The following is a 21,100-nucleotide window of genomic DNA, read 5'->3' as shown; positions in this document are numbered from 1 at the left end:
GCTTGAGGGAGAGTATTAAGATTCTTGTATTTGAATCTAGTATGACTTCTTATTCTAGTCTCCCTATTCTAGTCTTCCTATAATTCATCTTGTATATATTCCCATATCCGTCCAATTGTAACCTAAGTTCATTCAATACAATTTGATACACTTCTCATCAACAAAACTTTGGTAAACGCTAACATAAAATCTTAAGACATTGAAAATGGATCCCAAAATTCAAAGGTATTTTTTTTCTTTTTTCTTTTTGGGTTATTTTTCAGAAAATATATGATTGGATGTCCCTATATCGGGAAAAAAATGGTATCCATTTTGAAGGGCGAGGAGTCGGTTACTATAGACCATGCCTCGTTGTTTCCTGTCTCATCTGATAAAAAATTCCCCAATCTTCTCTCGCTGTCCCCTCCTCTATCAATCAATCCATATATGAACTTTGTTCTCATTTAATACCATCAAATTTCAGTGTGTGTGTTCTTTATGAATTTCCCCCAAAAAGTTGCAATTTTTTGCATACCCTTCGATTCTATCCTTTCCTGAAAGAATTCTCTGCTGGTTTCAGTTTCTGTTTTCGATCCAAAATTAAGTTTTTTTGAACTGGGTTTTTTCTTTGTTTAGTAGGGTAAAATAGGGCAAGGATTTTCAGTTGTTTATGGTAATTTGGCATTGCCAGAGCTGTGAAAATCTTGGATGGATGCAGTGAGTGTGATACCATCAGGTAAGTCTTTCTCCTGAATTTTCAATTTTACTTCAACTTTGTGCTTTGACCAATTTCTTGTGTATAATTATAGTTGGTGCTGCTTATATCTGTTCATTTATGTGTATATGTGCTAATCAGTTATAAATGTGTTCTCTTTCTGTTTTGTTTCATTAATTAATGTTCTGTTATTATTAGCTTCAACATTGTGCTGATTTATTCTGTAATGATTGTGTGGACTTGGCTGTTCTGCAATAGTGTGGATAGAATTGCTGAGTCATTGGTTAACCTGTAAATGGAGGTTAACCTGCAGTTTTATCCTGTTGGTTTCAAATATACTATTCTTTTGTTTATGTATTTCTTTGTTACGAGTCCCATATTGATAAAAATTAGAGAGAACATATGGGTTTATAAAGCCATGAGTTAGACTAGTTAATTGATTGGATTCAATCTTTTAGTGTGGTTTGACTCATGGGCGTTATAAGCCAATTGAGTGATTCTAGCCTAATGTTAAATTATAACATGGTATCAGAGCCTGTTCGGTCCAGTGGCGTCCAGAGCTTTCGTTTCAGGGAGGGTCCGGCCCTCCACTCGAGGGGAAGTCCCACAGAGCCCCACATTGACTTCCACTTGAGGGGAAGTGTTAAGAGTCCCACGTTGATAAAAATAAGAGAGAAAATGTGGGTTTATAAAGCCATGAGTTAGACTAGCTAATTGATTGGATTCAATTTTTTTTGTGTGGTTTGACCCATGCATTATAACCCAATTAAGTGACCCTAGCCTAATTTTTAAATTATAACTGTGTTCTTAAGGAAATGTGAGTATGCGAGTGGATGAATAGAATGAACTCATTCTAGGGTTGTAGTGATGTACAAAGATGGAAAGGACTTTACCATGTTTGGAATTGCACTCAGCTTCTCGCAAGAAGTGGAGCAAATTAATTGAAGAACTTTGAATTCATAGTCAACAATGTCATTATGGTTGTCCAATTTGGATGGTAATGACCCTTCAAGCCTGAGTCTATTGCTTGCGGTGTAGTTTAAATTTGTTCTGTTACTGATCTAGGTGTTCGTTCGTTAATGCATGCAATAATCCTTTCTGGGACTTTATGCTTTTTAGGGTTAGTATGGAACTTCAATGCAAGGATTTCTTTCTCCAGGGGTGTTGTATTCCTCAGAGACTTAACACATAGTTCTTGTTTTTCTGTAATTTAACGTTCGGTGCTCAAATAACTCAGTTGATTATGTGTTTATTTTTATTTTTTAAAGATTCTTAATCTGGAGTACAGTGGTAATCCAGTAAGCTAAGAGTTGTATTTTGAGCTGTAAATCATTCATCTTCATATTATATGTGGGTAGTTAAAAATCAATAAATCGTTCTCTATTTTACACTAGAGGATTTCCTTTAAGAGTCGTATTTGACCCGTAAATCGTTTATCTAGTTCCACATCTCCATTGCTATTAGATAAGCTATTATAATCTGATTGTTTCGTCCTTTTTTTCATTGATAAAGGCATTATGAGCTTCAAGGATTGGGTCCTATCTCAATTAGTGTCCAAGACACTAGCATCATCAAGACCACTTTCAACATCAGAAAGCTTTTTGTCACCGGAATCACCAAATGAAGAGTATCAAAACCAAGGTATGCTCTCGTCTGATGGATCTTAGCGCTGCGTTATACTTACTTCCCAGGGGGTCACCCATGCTGTGACTGCTGTAAGTCAAGTACGCTTAATCACAGAGTTCTTTGGCTATCTGGTTGCCATATCCTACTTAAAACCAATTGGTGATAAGTAGGTGGAAATTAACCATTTAACCACATTCCTCCATGGTAAGCCACATCACCACGTCTCGAATCGCGCAAGGGATGAACTCGGTCAACCCGGCCGACGCCCAATAGAGTCTGCCTTAATGGTTGCAAGTTTGCCATGTTGGACACTTGTAGTGGTGTCCTTATTCCTTTGTATGAAATTTGTAAGCAACATGCTTGGTCCCTTTGTGTCAACCTTGATTGGTCACTCCCGATTTCCTTTTCTGTGAGGAAATTGGGGTCAATCACTCTTTGTCTAATGCTGAAAATAAATTCTCCTTGGCTCATGATGAGCTCTTGCACCAATATAATAGCAAGATTGCTTGTAGCACCTTCAACTAGTGATTTCTAGTTAATATACTAAGTTCTGTATTGATGACATGCCACCTTTTTGATTTTTTTTTTTTTCTCTTCTATGTTCAGCTTGCACCACTAATGTGGCTATGTTACCGGCATCTTCCAATACTTATTCTTCCAACAATAATCCGGAAAATCACAACCAGTTGCCTTCAGAGCAAGTCTTCGATGAAATATCTTGTCAGTATAGTAGCAATGTTGTTGAGAAAAATCCAATTGTTAGAATTGAACAACTTCAAATCAAGTTTTTACGTGTTCTTCATCGACTCGGTTTGCCACTAGACAATATCATGGTGTCAAAGGTCTTGTACCGGATCCACCTGGCCACAATGATTCGAGCGAGGGAATCCGATTTAGAAAGATGCAATCTTAAAATTGAGAAAGCAAGAGAAATAGCAGCAGAACAGGAGGGTTTTGGTCAGCCTGAATTGGATGTCTCCTTCAAAGTACTTTTACTTGGTAAAACTGGAGTCGGCAAGAGTTCAACGATAAATTCGATATTTGATCAAAATAAGGCTATGACAAATGCATTTCATCCCGCAACTAAGCATGTCCAAGAAATTACTGGAACCGTGAAGGGTGTCAAGATTGCTTTTATTGATACTCCTGGTTTGCTGCCTTCCTCTCCAAGTACTGCCCGGAGAAACAGGAAGATGTTGCGCTCCGTGAAGCGATATGTAAGAAAGAACCCTCCGGATTTGGTGTTATATTTCGAACGGCTTGATTTGATCAATGCGGGTTATAGTGATTTCCCGTTATTGAGGCTTGTAACTGAAGTCTTTGGCCCTGCGATTTGGTTCAACACCGTCCTCATGATGACTCATTCTTCCTCGGCTCTTCCCGAAGGACCACATGGCTACCCCGTTACCTTCGAATCTTATATCGCCCACTGCACAGATCTGGTGCAACATTACATTCACCAGGCGGTCTCCGACACAAAACTCGAAAACCCGGTAATTTTGGTGGAGAATCATCCGAACTGCAAGACCAACGATGCGGGAGAGAAGCTTCTCCCCAATGGACAGGTGTGGAGGTTCCAGTTCTTGTTGACGTGCCTATGTTCCAAAGTTCTGGGTGATGTTAATACTCTGTTGGATTTCGGAAACCGGATAAAATTGGGGCCGTCTAATGTTAGCCGATTGCCTTCACTTCCCCATCTCCTCTCGTCTTTTCTTAAGCATCGGGCTCAACTAACTGATAATGGAACAGAAGATGTAGTCGATGAAGTTTGCTTTTTGGAGTCGGATGAAGAAGATGAGTATGACCAATTACCTCCCATTCGAGTTCTGACAAAAGCTCAGTATCAAAAATTGAGTTCTCAGCAAAAGAACGATTATCTCGATGAGTTGGATTACAGGGAAACTCTTTATTTGAAAAAACAGATGAAAGAAGAAGCACGGCAACGAAGAGAAGCCCTTCGTTCTCAGGGTGGCATCTCGGCCCCAAATGGCGATTCTGATGGTCAGCAGGAACGCCTAGAACCCGTTCTGTTGCCCGACATGGATATTCCTCCTAGTTTTAGTTCGGATTATCCCGTACATAGATACAGGTGCCTCACTACTAGTGATCAGTGGCTTGCAAGGCCAGTTCTCGATCCGAATGGATGGGACCGGGAAGTGAGCTTCGATGGCATCAATCTAGAGACGACTGCCAAAGTAGCGAAGAACATCTTTGCATCCGTCTCGGGACAAATGAGCAAGGACAAGCAAGACTTCAGCATTCAATCCAAGTGCACCGCAGCTTATTCGGATCCTTCGGATCCAAGAGCATCCGTTTACACTGCAGGTCTCGATATCCAATCCGCCCGCCAAGAATTGATCTGCTCGGTTCACAGCAACGCACAAGCTAGGACTCTGAAGCATAACGTCACTGAATGCGGGGTTTCTCTAACTTCATTCGGGGGAAACTACTTCCTCGGAACCAAGGTCGAAGACAGCTTCACGGTTGGGAAGAGGTTGAAGTTCACGGTAACTGGCGGCCGGATGGTAGGCGGCAGGCAGGCATCGCTGGGGGGTAGCTTTGGAGCCACCCTGAGAGGGAGAGACTACCCGGTGAGAAACGAAAACGTGAGTTTCACGATGACGCTCCTCTCGTTTAACAAAGAAACGGTGTTGAGCGGGAACTTGCAGTCGGACTTCAGATTGAGCCGGGGAACAAATGTTTCTGTGAATGCTAATCTCAACACCCAAAATATGGGGCAGGTTTCAATCAAGACAAGCAGTTGTGACCACATGGAAATAGCTTTCATTGCAGTTTTCTCTATTCTTAGAGGTCTATTGAGAAGAAAAGTAAAAGACCATGGCAGCAAAGGGACTCTGGAAACTAGACTAGAGTAATGCTCTAGTAAATCATACTAAAAAGACTTTGTGCGACGGTTTGACCATGAAATTGTGGACACGAATCGAATTAGTAACCTTATGGTATGAGAATCATGTTTAATTTAATGGCTATCACCTTTAACGGCCAATAGTGTTTTTTTTTTTTTTTTTTATCAGTACAATATGTATCATACATTATGCATGGTTGTGTCAGGTATGGTTGGCACTTAACTCCAGTTTTTTGAGTTGAGCATTAAGATTCAAATATAACATATTTGTAATCCAAATTACTCAAACTCAAGCTTAACTCCACAATAGCTAAATCAAATTAGAACATTCATTAATTCAAACTTGAATGGCTCACAAGTAATTTGATTCACTTGTACCTAGAGCATTACCGTCCCTCTAAAATAGAAGTCAAAAAAAGGTTAATTGAAACATTAAAATTAAAAATAAACATAATATTCCAAAAAAAAAAAAAAGAAATAAACTTAATTGGAAAGAATAATATATTGGGCAACCCCACTTAACTGAATAGTTGACTTAGTAAGTAGTAACTATTAAAAAATTTAAATCTAACTTACCCGAAAAGCATTAAGAAAATAACTAAGTCTTTTGTTAACATTAATTTTTTATTCGTTAAATTATCTGTGAATATGAAAACTTATCTTCTTGTTAGAGTTTTCATTTCTAAGTCAGGTTGTACCGAATAAAATTCTATTCCGTTGCCCGTTTTGTTTGATATTATTGGCGGATAATGCCTAGTTGATTAATAAATTTCTAAAAACATCTGGCAATTGAACTTCAGTTATAAAAAAAAAAATAAAAATAAAAATAAATAAATAAATAAATAATGCCATGTTGTACTTCTAAAAGAAAACCAAGTTTTACTTTTCCTTACCCCAAAAAACTCTTGAAATGATTGTGTTCCACCGAAACATTCTCGGGTCTGTTTGGATTTGTGTTTCTTAAAAAGCATTGGCCTTTTTTGATTGGTTTTGTTGTCTGCCAAGTCATCCACCTTTTTTGATTCTCAATTTTCTCAGAACACTTCTTTTCCATCACGGCAAGGCACTAGAAAAACTTGCTATCAAAAGAATAAATAAATAAAATTTTGTAAGAATTTTTGTATTGCCATATATAATACTAAGTAGCATTTTATATGCGCAATGCGCGAAAATTCATGCTAAATATTAAAATATTGATAAATACAAATAATTAAAAATTATAATTTGAATTATATATACACAAATAATATATGTATTTTGTACACACACATATATAATTTATCATTAATAGAAATTTAATTAAAATATAATTAAGTATTAAATTAATATATAATGATTTTAATAAAATGATAATTAAAAAATAGGAAAAAAAATATGATAGATATAGGTGTATGGTAATAATGATGTGTTATCAATGTTAGAATTAAAAACTAACGGCGTAAGGGTAGTTTTGTCTAATAACATTGGAATGTACAACATTTAAAGTAAAATGTACACATTTATTTGCATACAAAAAGATAGACATAAATCAATGATATAACCTTAATTGAGGCTTATTATGTTTTTAGATAATGCATATTTCATTTTTGTTATTACAACTAGATTGATTGAAAGGGTATCGGCAAGAGTTAAATTTATAATTTTTAGATACGAGAGTCAACGTTTCATATATTCAACTATTCTTTCAAGGCAATATTGTGCGATTATTGAATTATATTAATAAGATTATTGGATAGCTAATTAGCCTAATAACTTAAATAATCGACTCGAAAGACTCAGCCCAAGACATCAACATTTAGAAGATTGGACCAGTTACTTTTGGTTGAGAAATTGACCAATCAGGTCCAATACTATGCTATGTTACAAGTTCGACGTGTTGCAATCGTTATGTTGTGCATCCGTTTGCACCATACTTGGTGTATCTGGATCCACACGACGTCGCTTAGGGAGTAACGGTGCCGTTAGTGGCACCGTTTCACTCCACCAATCAGATTTTTTTTTTTAAATATAAAATAATGCTCCTTCGTTTCTTCTCCATTGCATTTCACTTCCCGCACTCCCTTCCTTCTCCAACACGATACCCTCCGTAGACGCTTCAATCATCTCCATTTCCTTACCATTTCTTCAGCATTTTCTAGCTTTCACACACACTCGTCGTCGCTATTGTCGCCGGCGTCCGATCATCGCATATTCAACTGCGCTTTCTCTGTAAACCAGAGCTCATCGTCATCCTATAACAGGTATAAATGCATTTTACGTTGATACATAATGCATTTACACAAAACAAGCATTCATTTTGAGTATATGTTTATGAAATTTTAAACTAGGGTTTTATACTGTTTAATCTTGTATGAATGTATAGTTATTTGATTATTAATGTGTATGGTTATGATTATGGGTTTATGAGTATATTTATAAGTTTATGGAACTGTAGTTGTACAATTTTGGAAGTATAGTTGTGCATTTATGGAATTGTAGATATACAGTTTTGGGTGTAGTACTCTGTTAACCTTACTCTGTGCACCAAACTGCATTCATGCCTTCTTAGCATAATTTGCCTTGTGGGTATACTTATGGAATTGTAGTTTTACAATTCTGGAAATATAGTTGTGTGTTTATGGAATTGTAGTTATAGAGTTTTGGATGTAGTACTCTGTGAACCTTACTCTGTGCACCAAACTGCATCAATGCCTTTTTAGCATAATTTGCCTTGTGGGTATACTTATGGAATTGTAGTTGTACAATTTTGGAAGTATAATTGTGCGTTTATGGAATTATAGTTATACAGTTTTGGATGTATTACTCTGTGAACCTTACTCTGTGCACCAAATTGCATTCAAATCCTTTTTAGCATAACTTGCCTTGTGGTATACTTATGAGATTATGGAATTGCAGTTTTACAATTCTGGAAGTATAGTTGTGTGTTTATGGAATTGTAGTTATGAAGTTTTGGATATAGTACTCTGTTAACCTCACTTGATGTTTTTTATTTGCAGAAATGGATAAGTCAGGTGTGGCAGATGACGCTACGCTTGGTCAATTTGTGAAGTCTGTAAAAAAGAGAACAACCAGAGCAGTATTGAGCTCACAAGCTGCTCAACTCACCCCTGCCCAGGAAGATCAAGCAGAGCCTTCGACAAGGCAACAACCAGCAGCTGTGAAAAGAAAGAGGGCACCACCACAAAAGCGAGAGAAAGTACGGGACCCTGATGTGAATTACTTCAGTACACGAATGGGTCCCAAGCAAATGTATGATCTTGTCCAGCGTCTAACACAGGACCAAAAGGATGTTGTGATTGATATGGGTTTTGGAGGGCTGCTGCACCTACAATTCTCAAGCAATTACTCACAACTTGTTGAGTATCTTCTGCAAAGGTTTGATGTTTTCAAATCAGACTTCATATTGGATGGTGACCATCTACATGTCGGTGAAGAGGATGTTGAATACATCTTGGGACTCCCCCGGGGGAAGAGAGATGTTGAGGAAGGTACAAAGAGTGAGGAAAATTCTACAGCTGCATATAATAAGGTCCTGACTGAGTGGAGGAAAAGATGGAATGTCAAGTCAGGGTCACCCATAACAACAAAGATGCCTGATGAAATAATCAGGAGAGGTGACCATGGAGATGCCTTCAAGAGAGACTTTGTGGTGTTTGCTGTCTCATCTCTGCTCTGGGGAAATACTGGAAGATATGCCAACTATCGAGTTATCAAGTCATTGCTCAACATCCGGGCAATCTCAATACTTAATTGGTGCAAGTACACGTACAAGTCTTTAATTGATTCGTATGACATTTACAAAGACTCTCCTACCAGATCCTTTGGAGGTCCAATGGTATTCATCCTGGTAAGATCCCATTATACATAAAATGTTCTAATTATGGAATTATATTTATGCAATTATGTAATTGTAGATATTCAATTTTGGATGTGTGGTTATGCACCTATGGATGTGTAGTTTTGTATTTATGGAATTATGGTTTTGAAATTATGGAATTATTGTTTTACAATTATGAATGTGTGGTTTTGTAATTATGGAATTATATTCATGCAATTATGGAATCATAGATATGCAATTCTGTATGTGTGGTTATGCCCTTATGGATGTGTAGTTTTGTAATTGTGGAATTGTGGTTTTCCAATTATGGAATAATAGTTTTACAATTATGGAATTATAGTTATTCAATTACAGATGTGTAGTTTATGGATTATGGAATTATAGTCATCCAATTATGGAATTATAGTTATGCAATTATGGAATTATAGTTATGCAATTCTGGATATGTAGTTTTATAATTATGGAATTATAGTTATGCAAATAAGAATGTGTATCCATACAATTCTAAATATGTAGTTATTCAATTCCTTAACATACTCTTCTGTAATTCTTGAAGCTCTTCTACTTTGACCGAGTAGAGTTCAGAGGCATGACTGTCAACCGCACATTCCCGGCAATAAAAGCTTTGACAAAAAGCCTTGTACGCAAGCGAGTATCGGCTGAGATAAAATCAGGGGGTTTTGGTAAGGGAAAAGTTATCCCTCGATTTCAGAGACCTACTGCCATTGCATCTACATCATCACCCCGACTTGCACCTCCTCCTGCTGCAATACCAAGGCCAGTGTCCAGCCCTGCTGCTACACCATCTATTCCAGCTCCATCTGTGCCTCTGACAAATGTTGACCGAGTAACAAATGTGCTTCAACGGCTTACAGCAGATGTCCTTGAGTTCGGTCAGGTCATGTCTGACATTGGCAAGCAAGGGGCCCCGGTTGAAATCATGAAGATGGCTTTTTCAGGAATATCAACAATGCTGAGTGCTGCAAGCACAATTCAACCGACTCCTAGCCCAACTGCCTCGCAATTGGATGACATCTTCTTCGGAAGTGAAAGCTTCACATCAGCAGTTGATTCTCTGGTAGCAGCTTTTGAAAAAAACAAGAAAAGAAATGGAAATAGAAGTCCCATCGTTTGAGCTACTTGGACGCTCTACACCAACTCCACCACCATCTCAACAGCAGCCTTTGGACACCTTGGTGGATAACATTGTGAGGAGTGCAGGAGTATCAACCTCAACAGAGAAGGAAGCAACTCCATTACTAATCAGAGTGCCATTCGAAAAATCCACCACTCCTACTACCCCTGCTGCCCAAGCTGCTGCTGAGATTGATGAATTTGATAAGTAGGTTACTGCTTTCTTATGCAGATTTAGACTATGAATATGGTTTTCAATTCATCAATAATTATGAATATTAAGTTTGATTAATATGAATATATTCTTATTCAACTATTGACATTGATTTCTTTACAATTATGGATATGTATTTCTCAAATTATGGACATATAGTTTATAGATTATGGAAATGTAGTTATACAATTCTGGAATTATACTTGTGGGGTTATGAACTGCCTCTGTTTTTTTCTGGACAACAGAGCTATGGAAGAAAGTGAATCTGATGTTGAGGATGTTACTGTGAGAAAGAGACATGTGCGCAAATTCAGGAACATCCCGCTTCATTTGAGGTCACCATATTGGAATAAGAACAAAGGCTCCATCAATAATGCAACTCCCAAAGAAAAGGTTTTTTCAAACTACGCATTTTTGGAAGCCTCAAGTGAGCACCCGGGAGGGTATGTTTCCATCCACCTATTTTACTTAAATTTTATTCATTAATTTATGTTCTTATATTTATTTATTTACTGTATATTGTAAAGAGACATTGTTCAAATATGGTGATTACTACTTGTCAAGGGACGATTTTGCAACTATGTGCAATGGTGAGCTACTGAGCAGCTTCCTAGATGTCTGGTCCCTACGTTTTACATTGCTAAACATGCCCCGTGCGGTTGGGGAGACAAAGCGGGTCTACTTCTCCACCCTAGTACATGTAAGTGTTCACAAATTATGAATATATAGTTTTTAGATTATGGATATGTAGTTATTCAGTTCTGGATGTGTACCTGTGAACCCCTGGTTTTATAGTTTTGTAATTCTGGAATTATAGTTATGCAATTATAGAACTATAGTTATGCAATTATGGAATTGTAGATATGCAATTATGGAATTATTGATATGAAATTATGGAATTATAGTTATGCAATTATGGAACTATAGTTGTACAATTCTGGAAGTGTATATATATAACTCTGTATGTATAATTTTAACATTTTCAACAAATATTATTTGGATTATGACTACTCATTCCTGCATTTGTATGTGTAGCTTCAAATTGATCCCAATGACCAGTGGATGAAGGATCTCCCAACTCACATAAAAATGAAGAATTTCAATGAGAGATTGAGCTATGAAATAACCAGCTTCGAGAACCTAGACATCAGTGATGCAGATCTGGTAAGTTCTATTACCCATGTCCAATTTGACTTTATCATGTCCAAAAAAATACTAACATTGCTTTAACTTTGAATTGGAATTAGATATTTTTCGCAGTTCATCGCCATGGTCACTAGTTCTTGGTCTGCTTCAATGTGAAAGAACATAAAGTACAGGTCATTGACAACAAGGAGTTACCAGCTGATGTTTCGGAGAAGGACAAATATGGCAACTGCCCACACTTATTGGTATTGATTAAAAAAAAAAAAACTTGACATTCTTACCATTATCTATCTATTGACTTAAAAGCATTATTAACACTAAACTAACTTTTCTGACCAGATTGAAGCATTCAGTGGTTACCTTAAGGCCGAGTGCCACTCCTTGTATGTGAAATTGCAAAAAGTTGATATAAAGTACCTTAAGTTGGACTGGGCAAACACTGAAAACGTCACTGATTGCGGGATCTATGTACTCCGGCATATGGAGACATTCCGAGAGACTCTACAAGACTGGCAGCTAGGATTCAAGAAGAATATGCGCTTGAATGTAAGACTACCATACATATTATAGTTTCAAAATACATTAAAAAATAAATAAAACTGCAAATGACTAATTACTTAATGTTCTTTGTTTATAGGCAAACTTCATGTGTGAACTGCGAGCGAAATATGCTGCCAACCTCATAAAGTGGAGAATGAATGAAGTCAGGGGGGAGGTTCTGCAAGCGGCCAAAAGAGTTTCGAAGAAGAATTGAATGAATATTCTTCAACATGTTGACTGAATTCTAAACAATGAGAAAGTTTTTGTGAACTACACTGACAATGTGACTTGTATTTTGTGAATGTGAATGCATTATGTTAATAGCTGAATAACAATTTACATCTGATCTATGCGCCTCTTTCTCTTTTCTTTTCTTTTCTTTTCTTTACTTTTTTTTTTTTTTGTTTTCATGTATCAAATCTATAATTGCATGACTACTATAAATCCATAATTGCATAACTATAGTTCCATAATTGCATAACTATAATTCTATAATTTCATAATTATAATTCCATAATTGCATATAACCAATTCCATAATTGCATAACTATAGTTCCATAATTGTGTAACAATAATATCATAATTGCAAAGCTATACATCCATACTTGCATAACTATACACCACAATTTCATAGCTACAAATTCCATCACAATGGGGATTACACATGCATAAATGCATAACTATATTTTCATAATTGCATGACTATAATTTCATAATTGCATACCTTTCATAATTGCATGAGGACAATTCCATAATTACATAACTATAATTCCATAATTTCATAACTATAGTTCCATAATTGCAAAACTACATATCCAGAATTACAAAACTAAAAGTCCATAATTGCATAAAATCAATGATAACAACTTGTAATTCTCAATCTACACCTACATTGTCATCTAAACCCTTACTAAACTGAACAAAATCTGAACTTGAAGAACTTGGATGTACAAGGTATCCCTCCCCAGCAAGCTTGGATATGTTTTCCAACACCAAAGACTGAACAGCACCCTTTGTACTCAATGCAGCTTTATTTGCAGCACTCCTTCTCCCCCTTGCAAGACTGTACTTCTTTTCAATAACACTACTCCTCCTTTTGTTACGCTCACCTTTCAATCTCCGACTTGAAGGATTTTGAACACCACCACTTGAAGATGAAACACCACACTCTTCAATATGCACATGCCCAATCTCGGCTTCAACCTTTTTCTTTACATCATCAACAGCTTCGTCACACAATTTCCTAGCTATGCTGCTATCTTGACTAGACACAACTAATCTTTGAAATTTTCTACTAATATCGAACACCCAAATTGATGGAGGAACACCAACATTATAAACCATAGAATCAATGTTGACATTCCTACCATCAATAACCTTTTTAGTCCATCTTTTAAGTATATATTTGTCGGGGATACTAGAAACACAATGTACGTGAAGAATGCATATACAATGACAACATAGAATTCCCAACTCAGACATCAACTTGCAACTACAAGAAATGTCCAAGTTGGCTGCGTTAAAACTAACCTCATGCCTTATAATATCTATATCTGGCCGCCACACGTGATACTTCTGTTGACGGCCATCATTCAACACCATCTCTTGATGACACGCACTGCCTTTCATGAATTGTTCCTCAAACAGAAAATATATCTCAATCGTGTATACCTCTCTAGCATGTGAAAGAAGTTTCACATGCTCCATCATCATAGCGGGTACCCCTTGAGCACACCGAAAGTCTTCACCGTTCTCTTTACTTCTCCATTCAGAAATTACGCTTACAAACGATGAATAGAAATCACAAAGACCCGCTGTCTTGGACAACCTTCTAGAAATCGAATGATTTGTAGTTTCACTCCTTTGTGATGATAGAATGCCCCCAGAAAAATAGTCCTTGTTAAATGCTGGACACCACTTCTCCCTACAATCATATAGCTTTTCTAACCAAGTATTCTTGTGACATTTATAGTCAGTCACCAACCTGAAAATGGTAAGACAAAATCCCAAATGTTTATGAAGCAGAATATTAACAAGCAGCATCACCACATCTAACACATGCTCAGAATTTCTACTGCTGTATATACATAATTGGAATACTATATGTCCATAATTGATAGACTATATATCCATAATCCATACTACTACATTTCCAGACACCACTAGTAAGTTCAACTGCTATATATCCATAATCGATATACTATATATCCATAGTCGGAATACTATATATCCATAATCCATATACTACACTTCCAGGCACCACCAGTAAAGTTCAACTGCTATATATCCATAATCGAAATACTATATATCCATAATTGATGCACTATACATCCATAATCCATAGACTACATTTCCAGTGACCACCAGTCAGTTCACCTGCTATACATCCATAATTACTATACTATACATCCATAATTCATATGCATATGAAACGTAATGCAATAAAAATGATTAATTACTAACATACCTTGTCCAATAGAATTGAAATTCAGCTTCGGTCTCTGTGTATTTCAACACGTAGTTAAACATATTCAAGAAATCCTTATTGTTCCTTAATGTCTTGATATGCTTCTTTGAATTCTCACCAATATGCCATATGCAAAGACGATGACGTGATGTTGGAAACACTTTAGATATAGCAGCAGCCATAGCTGCATATTGATCTGTCATAATAGTCTGTGGAGACTTGCCACCCATTGATCTTGAAAATGCTTTAAACAACCACACAAACGATTCTATCCTCTCATTCATCAAAAACCCGCATCCAAACATTACAATCATGCAATGGTGATTCATCCCTACGAAAGAGCCACAAATCATATCGTATTTGTTTGTGCGATATGTCGTATCATGCACTAACAAGTCCCCAAACACCTCATAATCTCGTCTCATATGACCATCCCTCCAAAAATAACTGCACAACCTTGCATCCAAATCAAGTTCAAAATCAAAGAAAAAATCAGTTTCGGTAGACTGCCTCCTCCTAAAAATTTCAATTAAAGAGTTAGAATCCATTCCATCCAATCACTTGACGGTATCCGCAGCCATTGAATTATAAGCATCTCTACTGGTGAAACCAACTAAAGGGGACCCCCCTGATTGGTGTTTTAGGAACCTAATACCATCTGCCAATGCAACACCACTGTCTTTCAAACCTTGTAAATATAAGAGCTGATTATCTCCGACACTCCTATGTGAACGAAGTATATGACTCTTGTTGAACACACATAACTCGTGATTGTGCACTTTCTCATGTTTTGTAACTGTCCACAACCCATCATCACCCACGTCAAATTGAACAAACGCTCCACACCCTGTCCTTGTGTCAATTTTGGAATAAGCCTTAACCCCACTGTTTGCCTTATAACCAGCCTTAGAACAACAAAATTTCTTCATTTGAATTGTGTTCGTAGATCCCTTGTATCGTTAATGACCCTTCCTCACACTAAAACCAAGTATATATGCATAACTGTTATACACCTCAAAAGCCTCATCAGCATTACTTACTACCAAACCAACCAAATCTTGATCAACTGCAAATATAACACAATAATAACCATTTCCATTAACATATAATTCCTAACCAGAATTTGCTAATTAAAAGGTAAACCACTATGAATAAACCTGGAATTGATGAAGATCCATCAACATCTACATCTACTTGATCTGAACTCACTGAACCATCCACAATGCTTTCACTAACTACATTATATAGACATGGTGAACATTACTTCAAACAGTTCATCAAACAGCAAAAACATAGTGCCTACATATTCTGTATATATAGTTATATGATTATGGAAATATAGTTATACAGTTCTGGATACACAGTCGCAACAAACTGTCAAAACAGAGTACCCCGCTAATTCTGAATATATAGACATGCAATTCTGGAAATATAGTTATGAAATTATGGAATTATTGTTTTCAAATTCTGGAATTATTGTTATACAATTATGGAAATTACTTACGTGATTTTGCACAACTATTTGCAGATTCTAGACACAAACATCACTGCTAATCACATAATCATACAAAAAACCAAAAGGAACAATTGCAAAAACAATAACAAGATCACCTTGAATCGAATGCCAATCACCAACTGCGGAATTCGTCTGCTCTGTTCCATCCTCCATCTACCAATCACTTTGTAATTCTCGATCCCCACTCCGATTTCGATTTGCGATTGCGATTGAGATTGCGATCGCGATTCCGGTGATATCGAATGCCAATTTCGGTGATATCGATTGAGTTTGAAACTTGGAAACAAACTCAAAAAGGAAGTAAACGCCGTTAACGGAAATTTTTTTTTTTATAAAACACCGCGTCATTAGGCTAAAACGACGTCGTGTGGATCTGTATGCACCATGCATGGTGCATACAGATCCACAGCATAATTTGCCGACGTGTTGTAGCTATCTAATAGGACTTTTGCTCTCCCTGAACGACTAGTCATATTTGTTGGTATTGGTGAATAAATCGATACATATTTTGTGTACCGATTTATTCACCAATACCAACAATTTTAAAACCGATTCGTCACCTCTCGAAAGTGTTAGGAGTGTTGTAGCGTCAGTCTCCCAGGATAAAACAGACTACGACCTTAAGTTTGAGCACTCAAATGAAAGGTCCGGCGAACAAGAATAAAGGTTGAGCACTCCGTACGAATTTACGGAAGATGTTGGCAGAATTTCTTTTCATTCTTAGCAAAAAGAGTTGGGAGAAGTGAGGAAAGTAAAACCAAAAGTGACAGGATAATAGGCTGGCACCCGACCCGGATCACAAATGGGCATGGACTCTTGACTCAGCGTCACATGGGAACCCAACGGATAGAAACTCCAACGGTCAGGAATTCCAACAGGTGCCACCTTTACTGACATTGAAGACAGCATTGAAGCCCCCATTGATGAGAGAGACTTAAAGACCAGGCTCCTCATTTATGTCCGTGTTGTTACCGTTGGGACTCTAAGTATAAATAGGGATCTCCTCAGCTAGCAAAGACACACTGTACTTTCTATACTAAGAACTAGAGCAATACCACTATTGTCTCTCTGACACATCGCTATTAGATTATCGTTATTATTATTTACCGGTAACGTTATTACCGTCATTGGTGCTCTCGTTGAGAGCCTGAATCCAATACTCAAGCAGGCTACAACACAACTCCCTTTCTCTTTCAACAACAAGCTTGAGAGAATGGCGTCCCGCAGCTCCCACGGTTCTCGCAACGTGAACAATGGAAACGCCTCAGGTGACCTCCGTGACCTACTCACCAACAATCGTGGAGGGGACCTCCGAGAACATCTCAACAACGGGAGGCCCGGGGACCTTCGAGACCAACTCAACAACGGAGGTGACCTCCGAGACCAACTCAACAATGGAGGTGACCTCCGAGATCAGCCCAACAATGGAGGGGCGAACCAAGTCGTGAACCTCCAAGCGACCATTCAGCAGGCAGTGGCGGCGGCACTGAACCAAGTGGCGATGGGACTGCAAGGCCAAGCGCCCCCGCCTCAGGAAATAGAGGTGGAATCCCCGCGGAGGGTGGACGCCCAGGACGCAGCACGTGCCGCGAGGGACGCAGGGCGTCGCACTAGGAGCGGACCGGCGGGACGACAACCTAGGCCCTCCCGCTCTGCCTTGGAACGGTTGGGACACGGGGCTCCCGCTCGGCAAAGGCCGGAGTCGCGTGCCGGGGGGTCCTCCGCTAGAGGCCCTCGCCGACACGAGGAAAGGGAAGCTGAGAGATCGCCCGTAGAAAGGATGGGCGAGTCTCGTGCGCCGGCCCCGCGCCGACACGATGACGAGTCGGCTCTGCGTCGACACTCGGATGAGCGACGCTTCGACGAACCGGCCCCGCGTCGGCACTCGGCGGAGCGACGCGATGAGCCGGCTCCGCGTCGGCACTCGGCGGAGCGACGCGATGAGCCGGCTCCGCGTCGGCACTCAGCAGGCGAACGACGCGTTAATGAGCAGGTTCCACACCGACACTTGGATGGACGAAACGTCGAGGAACCAGCCCCACGACACAAGGAGGAGCGGCAGCCGGCTCCGCGCCGACACCTTGACAAGCCGGCCCTGGTCGAAAAGCTGCAGAGAAGGATCGAGGAGTTAGCAAGAAGGGTGGAGGCACGGGAACAGTCGCCGGAACCTGAGGTACGGATGGCAGCACCGTTCTCCCCAAGCATCATGGACGTACCCCTGCCGAGGGACTTCAGGTTACCTGCCATCAAGGCGTACACCGGAGCCACTGACCCACGGGTCCACATGACTAGGTACAAGGCTGCCATGGTAATGATCGGGGCGGGGGACGCCATCATGTGCCGAGCGTTCTTGTCCACCCTGGATGGAACGGCCCAAGATTGGTTCAACACCATCCCGGACGGGTCGATCCAAAATTTTGGGGAGTTGTCAAAAAGCTTCCTAACATACTTCTCCGGTAGCATACAGCGTAAGAAACCATTCTCTCACCTCTGTGTAGTAAAGCAAGATAGAGGCGAGAGCCTCAAAGACTTCCTAATCAAGTGGAAAAAGGAAGTCAACAATGTCTACGATTTCGACTCCAAGGCGGCGATCCCGATATTCATCCATGCCTTGAGATCGGGGTATTTTCACAAGCAGCTAAACGCCCACCACCCCCGTTCTTACGAAGATTTGATGAGGACGGCTAGCCGCTATGCCGAGGCAGAGGACGTCGATAGGAAAAAGAAAGATGAGGAGGACGGCAGGAAAAATGGAAAACCTGGGAAAGCTGGTCTGCCCAGCCAAGCGCCACGTTCGAACCACCCGGCTGCAGGGAAAGGCCGGGACCATGAACGGCCTCGCCTGGTTCCCTTGCGTAACCTAACTCCACTTACCCATCCCGTCAGTGTCATCCTAAAACAGGCTGAGGAGATGGGAATAGTCGAGTTCCCACCGGAATGCATGAAGGTCTCCCCGAAAGGGGACCAAGCAAAGTACTGCAGGTTCCATAGGCAACCCGGGCATGACACGGACGAATGTAATGTGCTAAGGAGACAGATAGAAGAACTCATCCAGCAGGGCTACTTCCGGCATTTTGTCAAGCGATCCAGGCAGCAGCAACAGCCGCAGCACGATCCATCAAAAAATCCACCAAAGAATGTCTGGAGGAAGGGGGATGGGGCCGAGCCATCCACCTCGAACGCCAAGAAAAGGGAGCACGACCAGATATCGGAGGAGGATGACAGCGAGAAGGAAACCGAGATGGCGCCCAGACGACAAAAGAAACACACCATACATTTCATCTACGGTGGACCAGCTGGCGGCGACACACCCACAGAGAGGAAGAAGTGGAGCAGGCAGCTGTACGTAGGAGAAGTGGTGAGTCTTCCCAAAGGGAAGAAGCAGAGGCGGGAGGCCATCACTTTCTCTGACGAGGACCTCCCCGAGGGCCCCTTACCCCATCGCGACGCACTGGTGATTAAGATGGACATCAATGATACGATCGTACATCGCATCTTGGTCGACACGGGAAGCTCGGTTAACGTGATGTACTACGACGCCTTCACTAAGTTAGGGTTACCTAGAGGCCAGCTCAAAGAGGTACGAACTCCACTCTCTGGGTTTACTGGGGATTCGGTGGAAACAGAAGGGTCGGTGACCCTGCCCGTGGAGATAGGCACGAGCCCCAACGCTCGCAAGCTGGACATGGAGTTCATCGTGGTAAGGCTCACTTGTGCCCACAACATCATACTGGGAAGGCCAGCACTAGAGGACCTCAAGGCCATAATATCTGTGGAACACCTGTGTATGAAGTTCCCCACTCCGAATGGAATAGGAGTCGTCAGAGGCGACCAACGGGCAGCCCGGAGTTGCTACGTGAAGGCGTGCAAGAAGATCGGCAGCAAGGACTTACAGGTCCACACGATCGCGGAGAAAATTTTCAAAGAAGAAGAGGCCTGGCCCCGCGCCGAGCCCGTGTCAGAGACAGAAGACATAGTTCTCGATCCCTCCAGACCAGACCGAGTGGTGAAGATCGGCACAGGCTTAAGCCCAGAGCTAAGGGCCCAAATAGTGGATGTAATTCGCCGTTCTCACACGGTGTTCGCGTGGGGGCCAGAGGACATGCCGGGCATAGATCGAAGGATCATAACCCACAAGCTCGCGGTCGACCCCAGCAGAAAACCAGTGCATCAGCGAAAAAGGTATATGTCGGCAGAACGAAGAGAGTTCGTGAAAAAGGAGGTGACCGCATTACTCAACGTAGGGCACATCAAGGAAATTTACTACCCACAGTGGCTGAGCAACGTAGTCTTAGCTCCCAAAGGATCGACATGGAGGATGTGCGTGGACTACACGGACCTCAATAGGGCATGCCCTATGGACCGTTTTCCACTACCCAATATAGATCAATTGGTGGATGAGACGGCAGGATGTGAACTCATGAGCTTCATGGACGCCTTCCGTGGGTACCATCAGATATCCATGCATGAGGAGGACGCAGAGAAGACCGCCTTCACCACTCCCGAAGGGATATTCTGCTACTTGGTCATGCCGTTCGGATTGAAGAATGCCGGGGCCACATACACTCGCATGGTGGCAAAGCTGTTCAAGTCAGTACTAGGACGAAACATGGAAGCATACGTGGACGACATGATCGTCAAAAGTCGCAAGGCCACTTCCCATGCCGAGGATCTCAGCGAGGTATTTTCCATTATGAAAAAATTTAATTTGCGCTTGAACCCAAAAAAATGCACCTTCGCCGTTGATGGGGGCAAATTTTTGGGCTTCATAGTCACCAGGAACGGCATTGAGCCGAATCCAGAAAAAGTAAGGACTATCCTTGACATGGAGCCTCCGCGGTCCATAAAGGAGGTCCAGAGACTCAACGGGTGTCTGGCGGCCTTAGGCCGTTTTTTGTCGAAATCGGCTGAACGATCCCTCCCCTTTTTCCAAATCTTGAAAAAGAGCAAAGGGTTCGAGTGGACGTCAGACTGTCAAAAGGCCTTCGAAGAGTTGAAAAAATACTTGTTGTCCCCGCCCCTGCTTGCAAAGCCAGAGGCAGGTGAAACCCTAATTCTG

The 21,100-nt window shown here is 40.5% G+C and overlaps 2 protein-coding genes across 3 annotated transcripts; one reads left to right on the top strand and one right to left on the bottom strand.

Annotated features, from left to right (window-relative positions):
* Positions 1 to 249: 249 nt before the first annotated feature.
* Positions 250 to 5,389, top strand: LOC109150040 (translocase of chloroplast 90, chloroplastic). 2 transcript variants are annotated; one of them, XM_019298012.1, is made up of 4 exons: positions 250 to 715; positions 2,207 to 2,335; positions 2,927 to 5,186; positions 5,261 to 5,389. In XM_019298012.1, the coding sequence occupies exons 1-4, from the start codon at positions 688 to 690 to the stop codon at positions 5,268 to 5,270; spliced, it is 2,427 nt and encodes an 808-aa protein (XP_019153557.1). In that variant the 5' UTR covers positions 250 to 687; the 3' UTR covers positions 5,271 to 5,389. The 2 variants fall into 2 exon arrangements, with proteins under 2 accessions (XP_019153557.1, XP_019153556.1); XM_019298011.1 differs by having other exon boundaries at positions 250 to 454; positions 617 to 715; positions 2,927 to 5,327.
* Positions 5,390 to 12,934: 7,545 nt separating this feature from the next.
* Positions 12,935 to 15,454, bottom strand: LOC109150024 (protein FAR1-RELATED SEQUENCE 5-like). Its single transcript, XM_019298002.1, has 4 exons — positions 15,087 to 15,454; positions 14,644 to 15,041; positions 14,526 to 14,559; positions 12,935 to 14,042 (listed from the first exon to the last, which is right to left on the bottom strand). Exons 1-4 carry the CDS (start codon positions 15,452 to 15,454, stop codon positions 12,935 to 12,937), a joined length of 1,908 nt encoding a protein of 635 aa, XP_019153547.1.
* Positions 15,455 to 21,100: the final 5,646 nt, after the last annotated feature.

The sequence above is a fragment of the Ipomoea nil genome, unplaced genomic scaffold (genome assembly GCF_001879475.1).
Source record: "Ipomoea nil cultivar Tokyo-kokei standard unplaced genomic scaffold, Asagao_1.1 scaffold2167, whole genome shotgun sequence".
Classification (NCBI taxonomy): Eukaryota; Viridiplantae; Streptophyta; class Magnoliopsida; order Solanales; family Convolvulaceae; genus Ipomoea; species Ipomoea nil.
This window is presented reverse-complemented; position numbering and strand designations above follow the sequence as displayed.